Genomic DNA, 20739 nt, shown 5'->3' with positions numbered 1-20739 from the left:
TAGTCATTTGTATATAGCTAATGTTTTCCACATTTCTATCTTCGTAAAATTCAGTTATTTATCTAACAACAAAACTATGCTAAACTCTAGAGTGAGGACAGCAAGATAACTTAAACATTTTAAAATATTGTGGTACACTCCCTTACCCTGAGAATTTAAAAGCCATGTACTTGTATTCTCATGTATCAGCTCATATACTTGGGCTTAGCTCTCTTTTCACCAATGTTTCGTAATATAAATTACTGTATATACTCATTCATAAGCTGAATTTTGTTAGTAAAAAAGGGAAGCACCAGAGAAGGGGGTTGGCTTATGAATGGGTATAGAGAGGGAGATGTGGGACACAGCCCCTGCCCCCAACAGAGGGAGCAAGGAGAGGCAGCACAGCCAGCAGAGACAGAAGGGAAGAGGCGGGGCCAGAGTCTCTCCACTTCTGGCCACGCTGCTCTCCCCACCAGCCTCCGAAGCAGCTGCAGCTCCGGGGCTGGCAGGCTGCAGCTGTGCCGCTCAGTCCTGCCCCCAGAGCAGGCTGTGGCCGTGCCACCCGACCTGCCGGAGCACACTGCAGCCATGCTGCCCGACCCAGCCCGCTGGAACATGCTGAGGCCATGCCACCCCGTCTGGCCCGCCAGAGCAGGCTGCGGCCGCGTTGCCCAGCCTGCCGGAGCAGCTCCAGTCAGGCCAGAGACATCCTCCCCAGATAAGGTGGGAAGAGATGGGATGGGGAAGAGTGTGGGGGTCCCGGGCTAGGGGTGGGGTCATGTGGAGGGTGGTCACAGGGGTCACTCCCGACTCCCAGCTTCTCCCCCCCCAAAAAATTTCCCCACCAGTTGCTGTCTCAGCCCGTCAGAATAAGCAGTTGGCGTGCCAGGACACTTTGTTTACTTAGGTTTACCTCCATGCCTGTGGATGCGAGGTAAATAAACTATCTCGGCCCACCAGCGGCTTATCCTGATGGCCTGGGAGCCAAAGTTTGCTGCCCTGAATTATAGGGTCGGCTTATGAACGGGTCATAAAAATGTTCTATTTTTACTTATCCATCTTGGGAGGGTTGGCTTATAAATGAACCAGTTTATGATCGAGTATATACGGTACTATTCCAACCTCATTTTCACCCACTATCAAGGAATATCCTTTGCCTGAGTGGCACAACCCAGTTCTTCCAGAGGGCCTGTTTCTTCCCAAGATTAGTTAATGAGGTCAATATCTACATGTCTTTATGACTACCACTTCTACTCTAAAGTTTTGCCTGAGTCTATGATAAAGTCAGGCCTTTGAAAAAAAGCTCTTAATTGGGCGGCAATGTTAGTTACAGGGCTTATTTATGACTGCTGGACTGGTCACTACAGATATCTGAAATCTTTAATTTTCAAAGTTAAAATTTCAATTAAAAAAATCCAAGATAAGCACATATTTAATTACATATAGAGAACTTACCTGGCCTCTGATAAAAATTTTATTTTCAGTTCCTGAGGAAGGTCTTCTTTACAAGTTTTTACAGCAACAGGAGTTTTATCCTTTAATGTTCCCTTATATACTTCACCAAAATTACCCTGAAATTGCAAATATATATATTCATTGTGCTGAGTAAACACATGACTTTTAAGTCTTCAGAAAAGTAAAGCTAATCATTATTCAGAAGAAACAGATACTTCATGTCAAAGAATTTTCATTAGGATCTATGTTTTAAAGATGCTCTTATAAAATCACACACTAACTTCAAAGGAAAATTGTTTTATTTTCTTGCTCTTACTATAACATCATTCAGTTCATAATACATTTTTATATTTGACCATATCTAACATACAGAATTTGACAAGATATTCTACTGTAACTTTTCTGAAAACAGTAAAGCATTTTCTGAAGAAAGAAAATAATTTTTTCATCAAATCGTCTTTTTAGTCAGTGGAACTTCATTAACTTCTAAAATCTGGGTGATGCGTTGAAAATATTACTTTCTTCCTTCTCTTTGATATTAACTCCACATCTCCAGATAAGAAAATGGGGAATTGTTAATTCCCTACTTTGAGATGCAGAATTTTTGTTATCTGATATGATCTTTGATGGGGCATGACTTGGGAACAGTACTGATTACAGTATAATCAACTATTGTTAAAGCCAGGTGGGGTGCGGGAGGAGGGGAGAAGGGAAGGACAAGGCCACATTTCTTATTGTAGCCACACTACAAATCAAAAGTTTGAATGACAGCCTTCTATTGCTTCAGCCATAATCTGGAGTGAAGTGGCTGGAGACCCTCCCCTCCACCCCCCACGTTCTTGGGTGTCTCAGTGAGGAGGATATGGAACTTGGGGAGGAGGACAGGTGGTTATACAGCGGATGCAGTGGCAGTCTGTGCTCTTGTTGCCTTTCCTGCAGCTCCACCAGACGCCTGAGCATGTCCGTTTGCTCCTCCATTAACCTCAGCATCGCCTCCTGCATCTTCTCATCGTGCTCACTGTATGCTTTCTTGGCCTCTGTCACTGTATGCCTCCATGCATTCAGCTGTGCCCTATCAGTGCAGGAGGACTGCATGAGCTTGGAAAACATGTCATTGCGAGTGCATTTTTTTCGCCTTCTAATCTGCGATAACCTCTGGGATGGAGATGATAGGGGGAGTGTAGAAATATTTGCATCTGCGGGGGGGGGGGATAAAAAGGGAGAGTAGAATTTCAGAAGATACATTTCTGAGAACAAAAGGGAGACTCTTTCACAGTGAATTAAGCAATTCACAGCAGACAGCACATGTGCTTTAGGTACAAGGTCACATTTTGCCTTTTATATTGAGCGCCTGCCAGTATGGTGACATCACACACGGCTGGGCAACAGAATTCAGTTTCCAGGCAGCCATGCTAAGCCAAAGGGTACGCAGGGTTGGCTTCTTCTGCTTTCATAACATGTGGGAACGGTTTCAAACTGCAGCACTCTCCTTTCCCATAGCAAGCAATGCTGGTTGGGTTTGCCATTTAAAAGGACGGTCTGCGGTTTTTGGGTGGATGTGCAGCACACCATTCCCTCCACCCCATCGCATGGCTATTCTCTGGGATGATCCCTTCATCCCTCCCACCACTGTGTGACTATTCCTCAGGGATGATCCCTTTTAGCCAAGCACAAACAGCCCAGCATGAACGGGGTCCTTTTACTGTTCCCTTACAAAAATTCCCCTATTTCAACCAGGTGACCATGAATGATATCACTCTCCTGAGGCTAATACAGAAAGAAATAGACCGAATGTTGCTTGAATGCAATCAAAACCCAGGACCATTCGCTGCCATGCTTTGTGCTACAATGGTTCCAGACTACTTGCTACTGGCTTGGAGTGGTAAAGTGTCCTACCGTGGAGGACGAAATAAGGCAGCCCTCCCCAGAAACCTTCTGCAAAGGGTTTCAGAGTACCCCCAGGAGAGCTTCATGGAGATGTCCCTGGAGGATTCCTGCTCCATCCCCAAACACGTTAACAGACTTTTGCAGTAGCTGTACTGGCCACGAATGCATCCCAGGTCTTCAGGGCAAATCAAATTGCTTTTAAACCCTGTAGTGTAGTTACAAATGTGCACTCATTAGGAGGTGCCTTCTCCGGCTTCAGGGTCCGTGAACCCACCTTGTGAGGCTATTGGCTTCAGGGTGATGAAAAGGTCCTGGCTGCCAGGGAGAACAGATTCTCCGCTTGCCAGCTGCTGCGCATTCTCCTCCTCTTCCTCATCCACAAAATCTTCCTCCCTGTTGCATGAGACTCCTCCCGTACAGGTGTCTACGGACAGTGGTGGGGTAGTGGTTGGGTGCCCCCCTAGAATGTCATGCAGCTGATCATAGAAGCAGCATGTATGGGGAGCATCTGACCTGGAGTGACCATTTGCCTCCTTTTGTCTTTTGGTAGGCTTGCCTGAGCTCCTTAACTTTCACACGGCACTGCTGTGTGTTCCCGTTGTAGCCTCTGTCCATCATGCCCTGTGCGATTTTGGAATATATATTAGCATTTCTTCTTTTTGATAGGAGTTCGGCCTGCACAGATTCTTCTCCTCATACAGCAATCAGATCCAGTGTCTCCCGTTCAGTCCCTGCTGGAGCTCGTTTGCAATTATGGGACTGCATGGTCACCTGTGCTGCTGAGCTTGCCACGCTGACCAAACAAGGAATTAAATTCAAAATTTCCCGGGGCTTTTCCGGTGTACCTGGCTAGTGCATCGGAGATGAAAGTGCTGTCCAGAGTGGTCACACTGGAGCACTCTGGGATAGCTCCCAGAGGCCAATACCATCTAATTGCATCTGCACTACCCCAAATTTGACCCAGCAAGGTCAATTTTAGCACTACTCCCCTCGCCGGGGAGGAGTACAACAGTCAACTTTAAGAGCCCTTTAGGTTGATGGAATGGGTTGGTTGTGTAGACACATTGCTTATAAAATCAACCTAACGCGGCTAAATTCGACCTAACCTTGTACTGTAGACCAGGGCTAAGAAACTATAAAAAGGTTATACTCATGCAAAGGAGCAGACCATGCATAGAAGCACAAAATTGAAGGGCATATTTCCTTTGTCTGTGCTTGTTGGGTTTTTTTCCCTTCCTCCCCCCATAAGAACGATATGGCTAAATCTTAAAGCTATCCCTGGTTTATGTATACACAGATCTCTTTCCTTACGTGACTTCAGTAAGCATAGACAAAATTTGCAGGAAGTGCTTTCCTTGTTTCTCCGAGTAAATGAGATTTTTTAAAATAATCACCACACATCTGTACATGAGCACACATACTAATGTGAAAAGCTAAAAGATGGAAGAGATACAAATGGTAAGGAGAAAGATATAAAATTCAGACGGATGATAGCAATGCTGTTATAGTTACAAGGTACTTCTATTCTAAATCCCTACTTATAAACACAAGTTTGAAAAATGATCTTGCATTAAAAATACCAAGATATAAAACAATAATTTAAAATATTCAAGTCTGTACTTGTATAATATTTGTTATATACTATATTCCTTTCATGAAACTGAACTGCAGAATTATTACATCCTCTACTATCTCAAGCCTCTGTTAATTTGTCTAAACTAAGATAAAAGGTATATTTTTAAAACTTGTGGGCTAAAACATTTTCATGCTTTTTAAAACCCTAATTGTATTTGGACATGTTAGCTCAGTGGTCCCAAACCTTTTCGTCTGGCGCCAGATGAAGGACCGTGGCGGTGGTCGAGCATCTGCCGAAATTCAGCGGCATTTCAGCGGTGACACCTCTCGATGACGCCGCTTGTCAGTGGCAAGCGGCATCATCGAGAGGCGTCGCCGCCGAAATGCCGCTGAAATTCGGTAGCATTTCAGCAGATACTCGACCGCCGGCCAGGACGTGGGCGCATTTAGATGCCCCCACAGGTACCATGGTGCCCTCGGGCACCACGTTGGGGACCCCTGTGTTAGCTGGTCAAGGTGAACCAGAGTGCATTACATAAAGTACACCTGTAATCCTAATTTAAACAAGCCCAATGTCATGGTGATCTTCTTTGGGCAAGAAAGTGCTAGCTGGAAACCCCTTTCAAGTCAGCATCGACACTACATTAGTGCGCCAAAAAAAAAAAAAAGTGTGCAGTGAGACAAAGTTCTCTATGAGCCAAGCCTGCTACTTCTATAGTGCTTCCTGGCAATGTCAGCCCAGGGAATGAGATAGTAAATATTGATCTCATCACCATAAGACTATTGAGCTTGTCCATAAAAATGTTTAAAGAAAGTCTTTCACACTGGTGAAATTTGGGAGAAGAGAACAGATTCAAGAAACAGCAATTTTTCATAGCAACTTCATGGCAGCAGCAAGCAAGAGAAGCTGATGGGCTGGGAGCAAATTCTTTTTTAAAAAAAGGCTAGCAAAATGATAAGGAACAGTATGAAAACCTCACGCCAGAGAACTAGCTCAATTAAATATATATATATATATGATAGTTTTCTACAGTCAGAAGTCCTCCTTTTGGACTCTCTTTTACCCTAGAGCTTTGCGCAGAAATCCCAATGGTATCAGTGGTCTAATACATACAGTGGTCTAATCTACATACAAAATGAGGGTAGACTATGGCTCATTAAGTATTCTAAAATTCTCTCATGCCATTAATAACAGCAATGAAAAGTTCCAAGGGGTGCCCAGGCCTGGAAAACTGTGGCGCATTCACCGAAACTAGGTGCTTTTAACCATAATACATTACTAAAATCACTTTGCAGCTCCTTTATTACTTAAATGATGGTGTTTTAGGAATTTTTTGACAGAAAATGCTCTTAAAAATAATTTATTTAGATATTTTAAGTTAAGTACTTGTATTTTTTTTATTGTTCATAATGTTCCCTTTGAAGTTTGAAATTCATTTTTAATTTCCCATCAAGTTTGTATTCACAGCTCCAATCAGGACTGCTAATTAAAACAGAGAGGCAAAACTAGAAACACTGAGCTGTGGTTGATATTTAACACACATTTTTCTTCTAGGACAGTGGCTCCCAAACTGGGGTTTGTGAACCCCTGGGGGTTTGTGAAATATTACAGGGGGTTCTCAGGAAAAAAATCCCTAATGGTGGACAGAGCTGTCCCTAGGGACCCCAGGCAGCACAGGGCCAGGAGCCCACAGCCCCTGGACTTCCAAGAGCTAAACAGATCAAAGCAAGCATATCTATCACACTGAGGAGATTTAAACTTCAAGACTCCTTATAAGAAACAGAAAGGTAGGTGAATATTTTTTGCTCTTTTTTAAATTAAATAGGCATCTAGTATTGTTTTTAAAATTATTATGAAGAACAAGTTTAAGCTTTGTTGTAACGTGCGCTGTTTGGCTGGACTGCTCAAGACCTGAATGCTTGTGTAGGAGGAACACTTTTGAGTTGGCTTCTTAAATACCTTCATGCTGTTTCACATCTGATACTCCTTGATGAAACATAGGAGCCTTGTCTTATAACAGGCTTATTCAAAGTAATACAAGCTACGAAAGTGAGATCTTGGAATAGTGTTGTCGCTTTCATAATGTAATAAAAATACTGTAATGATAAATAATAATTAATAAACAATGTGTAATAAGCATGTTATAAAACAAATTTTATATTTCCAACAAAACTGCTTTTTTAATATATACTGAGGTAAAGGAGAAAATCCCTGGAAATATTCATTTTTAAGAGGGGGTTCATGAGACTTGACGAGCAAGTGAAAGGGCTTCATAGGCTGTTAAAGTTTGGGAAACACTGTTCTAGGATATTAAAAAAAAATGATTCTTTGTAACCGTTCTTGCACAGATTTTGGCTCTCACAGAATGCAGGCTACACACAGCATTGCTTTTGTGGAACAAACAGAAACAGCGGCAATATTTTTAAATTAGCTGGCACTGCAAAGATGACTACTAACGCAATTAAATTTGCATGGGTCAAGGTAATGTAGATATATTTCAAACCTAAACTACTTGACAACACATTTTGTAATTTCACAGCTTTATAAAGCTGTGTTGTTATATGTTTGAGCTTTCTAGTTCTTTAAACAGGGATTATTTTCTCCTCTCAGCGATTAGTAAGTAGCTTATACTTTGAAATCCAAACTTCGGATAGGTCATCTTTGAACCACAGCATTACTCTCACTCAGCAAGAGCTGTAGATGCTCCTGTGCTCTGAAAAGGAAAATGGAGCATAACAATAGTTTATTTTACTCTATCCTGGTTAATTTTATTTTATTCCTTGTGAAGGAAGGCCATAGGTAATTGAACATAAGCAATCTCCATTCATTCTGGGGAAGACACTGCTCACCCATTTATTCTCAATCTGTTCTTCAACCTGGTGACCACTATTTAGAAACTTTTAGTGCATCTAGAGGTGGTGGGATAGAATGTGAGTTGTCTATATGACTTAGCTGGTGTCTTCTGAGGTACTGCTAGTACTGCTCCATGCAGCTGTAAACAGAAAAGTCTCAATAGTGTAGCAATCAGCATCTTCCTCCCTCTTTTAATTTGGAGTAATCACAGCACATTTTTAAAGAGCCTTGCCAAGGCAAGATATATTTACAGATTCATAGATTTTAAGGTAGAAGGGACTATTAGATCTTTTACTCTGACCTCCTATATAACAGAGGCCTACCAAATTATTGGTCCACTTTGGTCAATTTCATGGTCATAGGATTTTAAAAATTCAGCTATTTAAAACTGAAATGTCATGGTGTTGTAATTGTAGGGGTCCTAACCCAAAAGGTTTTGTCGGGGGGTGTCACAAGGTTATTGTGGAGGGTGTTGTGGTAGCGCTACCCTTGCTTCTGTACTGTGGCCGGCAGCAGCGCTGCCTTCAGAGCTGGGCAACTGGAGAGCCTTGGCTGCTGGCTGGATGCCCAGCTCTGAAGGAAGAGCCGCCACTAGCAGCAGCGCAGAAGTAAGGATGGCATGGTATGGTATTGCCACCCTTACTTCTGCACTGCTGCCCGCAGAGCTGGACCCTCAGTTAGCAGCCACCACTGTCTGGTCGCCCCGCTCTGAAGGCAGCAGCCACCCTTACTTCTGCACTGCTGCTGGTGTGCTGCCTTCGGAGGTGGCCACTCAGCCAACAGCCACCATTCTCTGGCCACCCAGCTCTGAAGGCAGTGCAGAAATAAGGGTGGCAATACCAAGACCCCCCTAAAAGAACCTTGTGACCCCCCCCCCCCGCAACTCCCTTTTGGGTCAGGACCCCTAATTTGAGAAATGCTGGTCTCCCCCATGAAATCTGTATAGTATAGGGTAAAAGCACACAAAAGACCAGATTTCATGGTTGGAGACCAGATTTCACAGTCCATGATGCATTTTTCATGGCCGAGAATTTGGTAGGGCCCTATGCATAACACATACCTTGGAATTTCATCCAGATACTTCTGCACTGAGCCCAATAATTTGTGTTTGATTAAAACATGCTTTCCAGGAAGGCATCCAGTCCTGATCTGAAGACTTTAAATGAAGGAGAGTCCACCACTTTCCATGGTAGTTTGTTCCAATGTCTAATCACCCTCACTGTTAAAAATTTGAGCCATTACCACCCAGTATTTTCTCCCCATGAAGGTACTTATAACCATACTCAAATCACTTCTTGAATTTCATTTTGATAAGCTAAATAGATTGAGTTCTTTAAGGGCTTGTCTACACTAACTTGTTGAGCATCAAGTGTCCATGTGGACTCTGCTGCCATGCAGTAAAATTTCCCTAGTGTGCTTTAATCTACTCCCATTTCAAAGGGAGCAGCAGGCTAATGCAAAACAGAGTTACACCCTAGCTTCCTCCCAAACTAAGCATTTGTGTAGACATTGTTTCCTGCACACAATTTTTGTGGCTTTTCTCAGAATCTCCAAATTTTTAACATCCTTTAAAAACGTGGACATCAGAAAAAGAGGTAATATTTCAGTAGTGGTCTCATTAATGCTGTATATGGGGGAAGTCACCTCCCTACTCTTACTTACTAGTCCCCTGTTCATACATCAAACGATTGCATTAGCCATTTTTGCCACAGCATCACTCTGGACGTTCATGTTCTAGCATTTGTCTGCTATGATCCCTAAATCCTTTTCAAAGTCAGTTCTTTACAGGATACTGTCCCCTATTCTGTAGGAGTGGCCTGAATTCTTTGTTCCTAGATATATGACCTCACAGTTAACTGTATTAAAATATATTTTGTTTGAATGGGCCCATCTTATCAAGTGATCCAAATCACTTTGTATTACTACCCAGTCCTCATTATTTACCATTCCTCTAATCTTTGTATCATCTGCAAATTTTCTCAGCAATGATTATATTTACTTGATAAAAATGTTAAACAGTGGGCCTAGAACAGATACCTGCAGAGCCCCATTAGAAACACTTCCATTCAACAATTTCCCACTGACAGCTGATTTTTTGAGATCTGCCAGTTAGCCAATTCTTAATCCATTTAACACATGGTGTATTGATATTGTCTAGTACTGATTTTTAAAGATAATGTCATGTGGTACTGAGTCAAATGCCTTATAAAAGTCCAAGTACATTACATCTGCTCAACCTTTATCAATCAAACATGAAATCGCATTAAAAATCAGGTTTGTTTGACAAGACCTATTCTTCCATAAAACCATGTTAATTAGCATTAAGTATAATCCAACCCTTTAACTCTTTATTGATTGAATCCTGTATCAGCTTTTACGTTATTTTGCCCAGGACTGATGGCAGGCTAACTGGCCTATAATTAGCTCTGTCATTCAGGTTGACCTTTCTGAATTTTGGCATGACATTAGTCTTTTTCCATTCTTCTGGATTTTCCCCAGTATTCCAAGATTTATTAAAAATTAATATGAGGGGATCAAGGGTGTTTTATGCCAACTCTTTTACAATTCTTGGATGTAAGTTACCTGGGCCTGCTGATTTATCCCTATTAGATACTGTTTCACATCTTTCTTAATTAGTAATCGACTGGAAAGTAGTTCACCATCTTCATGTGATATGAGTACATCATCCTACTCCTTTCCAAATACAGAAATGAAGTACTTACTGAACATTTCTGCCTTTTCTGCATGTGGTTGCTCCTGAATCAGTTCTTTTACATAACAGCAATATACATGCACAATTGAGGCTTCAGTTATTGGATGTTCTGTACATTTTTCTGTCAAACTGTATCTTGATATAATCATAACTAATTTTACTAACTTATTTTTTCATGCACAGTTACTTAACTTCTTTTACTTAATGTTGAAATGTGTTACTTTTGTTCAATGACTCATTGTGTCTGTCTTGCTCACCTAGGGATGATTAATGTTTGTTTTTGTGAGAAGGCCTTGATTCATGCCAGAAATGTGTATTTTTTCCAGCCTGCTGCTTTTCCATGTTTTTCAGTAGAACTGGCATTATAACTGTGTGGCATTTTTAGTGGACATAATTCTCTGTTTATCTAATGGCAGTTTGTGTTTTTGTTTCCTTAGGCTGTCAAATGGATTTTATCCTGTGCAGCAGAATGCTTTGACAGAATTTTTCTCTCCTATTCTTTGAACGGTTCATCAATTCTTACAGTATAAGGAACATACACATTTTACGCTAAGTCAACTGTCTTTGTGTGTGTTCTTTTGATTTAAACCACTTTTCAGGTTTTGGGGCATATTCTAGAGCATTAGAGGCAGCGTAGTATAGTGGATTAAAACACAGGGTTGAGAGCTGGGAATTCCTGAACATTAATTTCAGTACTTGTGCTAACTCACCATGTGGTTTGGCATCAGTTTCACCAAATATAAAATGGACTATAGGGCTAGTTACTTACCTAACTTATAGAAGTGTTCTAAAGATCTATGTTTGTAAAAGACTTTGATGATGTAAACCACTATGTAAGTGTTAAGTATTATTTTGACTAATGCATCTATTGTGATGTTACCTACACTACTATTTTACTTGCCTTTTAACATTGAACAGGTCATACAAAGTCAGTTCAGTCCACATAAAGCATCCTATTTTTATCAGCTCACTAATTTATGTAAGAACCTTTACTACTTTGCAGTAACATTCCTCATTGCTTGCATTTTTACAAAACATAAAATCAGATTGTTAAAAATCAGTATGTATATGTAAATGTATGAAATATGCAAGCTGCTTTTAAAACACTTATGCCAATCAACAAAACACAGAACATTTATTATTTATAAGTAAACATGGTGTACTTTTATGTATGCTGAAATTCAATGTTATTTGAAATGCATTAAACCATATGAATTCTACAAAGAAATGTTGTTTACTAGAAAAATAAAAAACTCAAAAAATAAGAAAACTACAGACATCACAATCAATACATACTTGGAACTCATAGGCTAAGGATTTATTTACTTTTCATTTAGTTCTGTTGATTACTTACTTTGCCCAGTAATTCTCCCAGTGTGACATCTTCATGATTGAGAACCCATTTCTTATCCTACAGCAAGAGGAAAAAAAAACAGTTGCTTAGTCCATGCAAGAGTATATTTCCTATAAGATGTATCTGAGCTAGTAGAAATAGACTTAAAGGAATATTTCATTCAGACCATTCAATCAACAGTATGCCAAGACATTATAACCTCAAGAGCTATAAAACAGATTTAAGAAATGTTGCTGCACAATATAATATTAAAATCTACATTATAGCAAATTTCTCCTTCAGCATGATACTATCCATGTAAATAGAGCACAACAGGCATTATTTTCATAAAGCTCAGGATCTGATATCTGCTATTGCTGATTTTAAAAATGACCTTAGTCAAAGTAAGGAGATAAGGATAAGGAGACTTCCTTTTGCAATATAAAAAAACAACAAACCTAATTCTGACTTGATCCAGCAAAATGGTTTTCCTTCCAGTACACTGTAAAAAGAACCAGTTTTTCTACAGATGAACTGGCCAGGTGTTAGCATTTATTAAACCTACTGTGTGCAGTTTTATGTATTTCTCAAGTAATATCCTGTAGTATAATAAAACAACCAAACATCAATTACAGTGTCAGTACAGTACTGAAGACCAGTCATGCAAACATTCTATTACAGAACAGCATATGCATTAAATGACTGCAATAGCTGCTGACTGCACTGGGACACATTTGGATTGATACAAACACCTTTTGTTGAAACATTTCCAGAGCTGTATTTTAATACTAATAGGTATGGTTACGCAGAGGGATTATTTATTTCTGTTTATTTCTTTAGATTCTTCCAGCATATGATACTCTAGGCACCACGCAAATACCATCAGCAACAATATCTTATATGAAAATTTATCATCACACTTACACCATGGATCTGTCCATTACTAATGAAACAAACCCAAATCTAAACCAGTCTTTTGCGATCCCATCAATCCATTTTCTCCCTAAATCTCAGAGTAAAAGGTGGGTTTTACTGTAGCATGCCTCGTAAAATAGCAAATCTAGCCTTAATGCGCCAACGGAAAGCAAATTCCAACGTCAAGGACCTCCTTACCTGCTTCCTCCCTCAAAGTGAGAAAGGTCAAGTTTGAGCAGCAGCACTAATCACAGCTGCAATAGAGAAAATAAGGTGGTCTCTCAGGTAAACCAATCTCAAAATATTCAGGGTTGTAAACATATTGACAGCCAGTGCAGATTACAGATTAGGGGTAAAATGTGCTAAATTTTTGTATTGCACTGCTTAATAATCAAGTGGCTGCACTGAGCATTACCTTCAGTTTTATAATGGTCGTACTGTGGAACATGTAGGACAATCTAATCTAGAGGTGACAGCAACATCAATAACTGACTAGAATTAAACTGAATTTATTTAAGGTCTTTCGGATTCTCTTTTTTCTAATATTTAGCGTTGATTTAAAAGGTTCCTTTGTGCCACCAATGTTAACCTAAAATTAAGAGCTGCAATGTATTGTAAATACAGTTTCGTTGGTCATGGATTAACTTGGAACGAGCTGCAATGTATTGTAAATACAGTTTCGTTGGTCATGGATTAACTTGGAACAAGTTCCACTTTCTAAGAAGTTTTTTTAAAACAAACTTATTCTCAGCCAAAATCGAAAACCTGATCTAATTTTGCTAAATTCAAAAATGTATCCTGGCTGTAGGACAATTTACAATCAACTTAGTTGACCTATTTAGCATTTCAAAGTGCATACTTTTTTTCGCTTTTCTTAAATTAGATGTATTTTAAAATCTGAACCTCTACATTTTCTTATCTGGACAGAGGGAAAAAAATATAGGAAGCTTTTCTTTAATCGAATGGATTGAGGGAGCTCATTAAAAATATTATTTCTCAATCTGCTACAGACTTCCCCCCAGTTTCTTTTGACTGCTTTTGTCGGTTTGCTTCATGTCCTTGACAACATTTAAGATCATCTTGAACATATTCTGTTTGTTTTCAATTGTCTCTTTTAATTTTGCAGCTGAGTTTTTTTTTTAAGGTGATGGAGTTTGTGAAAAATATTCAATTTTTAGATTCTTTTGGACCAATCTGATTCCTAATAAATCATCAGATTTGTTCTAATCAGACAGTAAAATCTCTTCTGTACTGATCAATGACTGGGACATCATTTGGAGACCTCCCATCAGAGAATCATAGAAAGGTAAGGCTAGAAGCGACCTTGTGAGATCAGTCCAGTCCCCCCACCCACATGGAGGCAGGACTAAGTATACCTTGACCATCCCTGACCGGTGTTTGTCTAACCTGTGCATAAAAACCTCCAGTGATGGGAATTTCACCATCTCCCTTAGAATTCTATTCCATATCTTAACTACCCTTAAAAGTTAGAAAGAGTTTCCTAGTATTGAACCTAAACTTCTCTGACTGCAGATTAAGCCCATTACTACTACTACTCCTACCTTCAATGGACATGCAGAACAACTGATTACTGTCCTCTTTGTAACAACCCTCAATATATTTGAAGACTATCAGCCCCCCTCCTCAGTCTTCTTTTCTCAAGACTAAACATGCCCACTTTTTTTTTTAAACCTTTCCTCATAGGTCAGGGTTTCTAAACCTTTTATCATTTCTGGTGTTCTCCTCTGTTCACATCTTCCTTGAAACATGGCGCCCAAAACTGGGACACAGTACTCCAGCTGAGACCTCAGTAGAGTGCGACAATTACCTCCTGTGTTTTAGGGTACATGTACACTTGCAATAGCATGTAGAGTACAGACATGCCCAGCTAGCATAGGTATAAATAGCCGTATGGATGATGAGGCACTGTTTAGGCAAGCAATGTACAGACATGTCAGTACTGTAGATTATATACCCTACACAGCTCTCTATATACTCCAAAAGTGCCACCCACATCTAAACTGCTATTTTTAGCAGTTTACTGTTTCACTGCCAGAGCCTGTCCCTACTACGGAGAAATGCTCTGGCAGCAAAAAAACGCTCCGGCAGGAAAGAGGCAGTGGGGAAAAGGATCTAACAAGGAGGAGGCGGCAGGAAAAGGAACAGCCAAAGCCTTTCTCTGCTGCATGCCTTGTGCCAAAGCCTTTCACTGCGGCATATAGCTACACACTGCAGTGTGGATGCAGCTTGCCTTTCACTGCCGCATGTTGCAACATGAACCCTACATGTTGCTGTTAATGTAGATACTGCCTTACATATGGCACTCCTGTTAATACACCCCAGAATAATAGCTTTTTTTGCAGCTGCATCAAATTGATGACTCATAATCAATTTGTGATCCACAATATCCCCTAGATTGTTTTCAATACTACTGCTTAGCCAGTTATTCTCCATTTTGTAAAGGTGTGTTTGATTTTTTTTCTTCCCAAGAGTAATACTTTGCACTTGTTTTTACTGAATTTAATCTTGTTGATTTCAGATCAATTATAATAATATATAGAGATATTCCTAACTCATAGAACTGGAAGGGACTCTGAAATGTCATTGAGTCCAGCCCCCTGCCTTCACTAGCAGGACCAAGTACTGATTTTGCCCCAGATCCCTAAGTGGCCCCCTCAAGGACTGAACTCACAACCCTGGGTTTAGTAGGCCAGTGCTCAAACCACTGAGCTATCCCTCCCCCCACAAATGGTTCAATTTGCCAAGGTCATTTTAAATTCCAATCCTGTCCTGAGAATGTCATGGGGGACTGTATCAAAAGCCTTACTAAAATAAAGATACATCACATCTACAGCTTCCCCACTATCCACTTGGCCAGTAATCCTGTTAAAGAAGGAAGTTAGGTTGGTTTGGCACACTTTGTTCTTGATGAAACCATGCTGGTTCTTCCTAATAACTCTATTATCTTCTCGGTGCTGACAAACTGATTGCTTAATAATTTGTTCCAGTATTTTTCAGATATCGAAGTTAGGATGACTGGTCCAAAATGCCATCCTTTGTTCCCATCATTTTATTGTGTGGGCCACTTCTTAAAAGGTAGAGATGTCCTTGTAGACTAGCTCCCCTCCGGTATCCTCGTGTTTGGTTCTCAAAATGTTTCATCTGCAGGCCATAGTACATATGCTGTGACAAAGTTCCTCCTCTACCTTGGTGGGTCCTGTGCTTATTTGGCAGATTTGCTCACCTCAGTGATCTTCCCCTGGATCAACTCCTCCTGTGTCTGATCAGGAGTTGGGAGGTTTGGGGGGAACCCGGGCCTGCCCTCTACTCCGGGTTCCAGCAGGGCCGCCCAGAGGATTCCGGGGGCCTGGGGTCTTCAGCAGCTGGGGGCCCTTCCGTTCCGGGACCCGCTGCCAAAGTGCCCCGAAGACCTGCGGCGGGGGCCTCCCCGCCGCCAAATTACCGCCGAAGCGGAACCCGCCGCCAAAGTGCAGCCGGGTCTTCGGCGGTAATTCGGCGGTGGGGGGCTCCCCGCCGCGGGTCTTCGGGGCACTTCGGCAGCGGGTCCCGGAACGGAAGGGCCCCCCGCCGCCGAATTACCGCCGAAGACCGAGCTGAACTTCGGCGGCGGGTCCCACTTTGATGGCGGTAATCCGCCGGCGAAGACCGGGAGCGGAAGACGCTCCTGGGCCCGGCCCCGCAAAAGTTTTCTGGGCCCCCGGGAGCGAGTGAAGGACCCCGCTCCAGGGGCCCCGAAAAACTCTCATGGGGGCCCCTAGGGGGCCCGGGGCAAATTGCCCCTCTTGTCCCCCCTCTGGGCGGCCCTGGGTTCCAGCCCAGGGCCCTGTGGACTGCAGCTGTCTAGAGTGCCTCCTGTAACAGCTGCATGACCGCTACAACTCCATGGGCTACTTCCCCATGGCCTCCTCCAAACACCTTCTTTATCCTCAACACAGGACCTTCCTCCTGGTGTCTGATAATGCTTGTACTCCTCAATCCTCCAGCAGTACACTCTCTCACCCTCTGCTCCTTGCACCTCTTGCTCCCAGCTCCTCACACGCACTTCCTCTCCTCTGGCTCCCCCCTCCCTGACTGGAGTAAGCTCCTTTTTAAACTCCGGTGCCCTGATTAGCCTGCCTTGATTGGCTGCAGGTGTTCTAATCAGCCTGTCTGCCTTAATTGGTTCTAGCAGGTTCCTGATTACTCTAGTGCAGCCCCTGCTCTGATCACTCAGGGAACAGAAAACTACTCATCCAGTGACCAGTATATTTGCCCTCTACCAGACTCCTGTACCCCACTGGCCTGGGACTGTCACAATACATGGATCACAACTTGAGAACTATTGCATTACTTAATAAGACACAAATCCATAGATGTTATGTAATGCATTTATGCCCAAAATCATAGGTAAAAATTTATCGTGCTGAGATTAGCAGATTTACAATGCAAGACACACACTGCTAGAAGGATTTAAAAAAAAGAAAAAAACCAACCACCTGTCCTGTTTAACCCTTCTCTGCTCATTTCCCATGTGTATGATGTGCCGTGTTGAAGATGATTAGCTGAATGTTGTGGATAGAACTTTGAAGAGTACATCATGTTCTTTTCCTCCTTGTTCAGCCCCTAATGGATTACCATAAAGCACACTCAAATTCATGAACACATTTGTGTACTTCATCTCCTCAAGCTAACTGGGAACATCAAAGCAGCAAACTGCTACACCTTTGGCGGAGGGGACAGATAGGAGAAGAGATCCTGTGTGCAGAAAGAACCAGCACTAATTGTGCTTTATAGTGGTTAATTACAGGATACAAGTGCATTCTTGGTGACTACTGTCTTCCTACAAGGAAGTGAAATATTTTGTATCTCACTGTCACTTCCTCCTTCAACCATATAGTTTTACTCCAGAGCCTCTGTGTGGTCCAGTGGTTACAACAGAAGCCTCAGAGCCCAGAAAAACTGGTGGACCTAAGCAAGAAGATTGTATAGTATAAAAAGTATCCCACTCATCTATTAATTTTCTGTGCTGGCCAGGGCCTTGGACAGATGGAAAAAAACCTTTGGTACAAATCTGTCTGTTTCAAATTGATAAATAGACAGTGCAGACGCGATAATATTGCTGCTGCTCTTAAATTTTGGCATTAGATAATTTGACAGGTGAAGAAAAAAAGTAATCTAGGTAGGATCCATCTGATAAAGATATTCAAGGGGAAATGCTTGTGCAGACTTAATTTTTGCTTTGAAGATCTTTTGTGCTATCACAGCTTCAGAACTGAAGTTCATTTCATGCAGCCATCCTTTATGAAAAGGAAATAAGTTAAGTCTTAAACTGAAAGAAGTCACTGTGCTGAATTTGGAACTTCCCATACTAAAATAACAAAAAAATATATATATATTTTGACGTACATATACAGCTACTTTGGCAAATAATGAGAAGTGGTATCTAAGTTCTACAAAAACATACATCCATCCCTTCTTAAGATGTTCATGTCAGCAATTGCTAGAATACACCAAACAATCAGACAACGCACATGCAGTGGCAATGCATGACCTAAATGTGAAAATATCTTTGATTAGTACGCACAACAGCAGAGTAAAAAGTATCTGATTTATGCTGTTGTTGCAGCAATCACATACAGTACACTACAAAGACTACTGCGTATAAATGTTGAGAAACTAACGAAAAACAAATGATATTATAGGAAGAGTCTGGCATTCAACACACATTTTCTTATAAATCATTACATGCCTAACAGTTCATAGCAAAGTTGTAAATAAATGATTTGCTGATTTTAGTGGACTGCTTAAAAATGCAAACATTTATTCCAGCTTCTATAGTATGCCTGATTAGATTCTTCCCAGCTAAAATTGCATCATGTAACCGTTTATATCACGAAGAGTTGCTTAGAAAAAAAATCAAGATTTAAAGAAACAAAACCAGGGAACATCAGTATACATTGAAAGACATGGTGGGCTTTCAAAAAAACAAAGCAGTCTACATTGCTTACATGTCCTGTTTAAAAAAATGCACCTGAAGAAAGATTTACATCACTTTTATTAAATAAACAAATGGCTAGAAAAATATATTAAAATTATATCACCTTTCAGATAAATTTCAGAGTGGTAGCCATGTTAGTCTGTATCAGCAAAAAGAATGAGGAGTACTTGTGGCATCTTAGAGACTATACAGTAGGAAGATATATATACACACAGAGAACATGAAAAAATGGGTGTTTCCATACCAACTCTAATGAGACTAATCACCACAAAAGTTTTTTTTTCTCCTGCTAATAGCCCACCTTATTCGATTAGTCTCATTAGAGTTGGTATGGCACCACCCGTTTTTTCATGGTGTGTGTGTGTGTGTATATATCTTCTTACTGTATTTTCCACCGCATGCATCTGAAGAAGTGTGCTTTAGCCCACGAAAAATTATGCTCAAATAAATTTGTTAGTCTCTAAGGTGCCACAAGTACTCCTCATTCTTCTTTCAGATAAAGTTATCTAATTGTAAAATAACATTCTAGCCTTTGACATCATTTCAGTCTGATAATTTCACCAGCCTTCCAATAGATCAGGGGTCAGCAACCTTTCAGCAGTGGTGTGCTGAGTCTTCATTTATTCACTCTGATTTAAGGTTCCGCATGCCAGTAATACAGTTGAACGTTTTTAGAAGGTCTCTTTCTATAAGTCTATAATATATAACTAAACTATTGTTGTATGTAAAGTAAATAAGGTTTTTAAAATGTTTAAGAAGCTTCATTTAAAATTAAATTAAAATGCAGAGCCCCCCCAGACCGGTGGCCAGGACCCAGGCAGTGTGAGTGCCGCTGAAAATCAGCTCGAGTGCCACCTTCGGCACCCGTGCCATAGGTTGCCTACCCCTGCAATAGATCATTGCTCTTGGCCTCAAAAACTAGTCTCTATTTAAAATGTTTATAAAAATATGATTATATATCAGATACAGCAAGTAAATATATTTTTCAGTTATAGCAAACAGGAAATACTCCACTCAATATGCTGACCATGCTTCCACATAAGGGTAATGGATGAATTCTTTAATTGAAATAAAAGACCTAGTAGAGATTATGCTATATTAAAAATGCAGGCAGATATATTTGTTATCTCAAAGATAAAATGTTCGATAAAATTGCACTCAGAAAACTCAATGTGGGCTATTAGAATGCTTAAATCACATATGAAGGCAGGTGATTTCTCCCAGAATCCATTTTTATAGGGCGAGCTGGTTGCGACCCATGTATTTAGGCAGACTAACACTTTCCATTATAAAGGATTTTTGCAACCCTCTTTTACAAAGCTATAACACTTCCACTATTTGCTGCAGGTTTTTGAAATTCAGCATGGGGAAAGACCTGGGACAAAATAAGTGCCTTTGTTTTGCCCAAGGCTATTCTATTCAGGTTTAGCTGATATAAAACATCTGCCATTTCCCCTTTCTCACTTGCTTTCTTCATGAAGATTTTGCTAACATGACAAAATAATAACTGAACATAACATTCCCTCAGCCATCCCTGCCCCTAGCAGATAGCCTCAATGGCCCATCCCCCATTTTGGGGCAATACATAGGATTTGAGTTTCCCCAACTCCCTTGGAAGAAAAAAGGGCTGGGCCAGGCTTCCCTTAGCCACACTCTGGACCCACTAGTCTATTACCCATTGCATTGGGATAAAAACCTTCTGCTGCTGCCAGTTAATGTAGCTAGTCTGTAGTTCAAGTGGTAGAGGTTTGTGTTGCTGATGATGCATGATGAGGGGAGAAGGTTATTACAGTTGTAAGTAATAGAATCTCTTTTTATCTTTTCCTTTAAAAAATGGAAATTACAAAATATGCATTTGAAAGAGTGTAATTTAGATTACACAGTAAAGGAAATGCCTGTGCAACTTTAATTCTGCCCGCTTACACATATGCGTTAAGATACAGTCTTTAATTACATTATCACATCCTATTTTTTCCCAGAGAACCCCTGCCTTATTCAGAGTGCAGGATGAATGCACAGTGGGGCAG

General features: G+C 40.9%; 1 protein-coding gene across 15 annotated transcripts in view; it reads right to left on the bottom strand.

The window, feature by feature from the left end:
• FER (FER tyrosine kinase) overlaps positions 1-20739 on the bottom strand; it is a 385522-nt gene that overhangs the window by 158070 nt on the left and 206713 nt on the right. For 14 of the 15 annotated variants that reach the window (XM_039542917.1, XM_039542922.1, XM_039542921.1 and 11 more), the window contains 2 exons: positions 11821-11877; positions 1438-1553 (listed from right to left, as the gene is read on the bottom strand). In XM_039542917.1, coding sequence (XP_039398851.1) covers positions 1438-1553; positions 11821-11877 — 173 coding nt within the window. Of the gene's footprint in view, positions 1-1437; positions 1554-11820; positions 11878-20739 lie in introns of those variants that run through there. The other variant, XR_005599911.1, reaches the window with a different exon arrangement.

The sequence above is a fragment of the Mauremys reevesii genome, linkage group 6 (assembly GCF_016161935.1).
Source record: "Mauremys reevesii isolate NIE-2019 linkage group 6, ASM1616193v1, whole genome shotgun sequence".
In the NCBI taxonomy this organism is placed as follows: domain Eukaryota; kingdom Metazoa; phylum Chordata; order Testudines; family Geoemydidae; genus Mauremys; species Mauremys reevesii.
The sequence above is the reverse complement of the archived record's forward strand: the minus strand, read 5'-3'. Positions and strand labels throughout refer to the sequence as shown.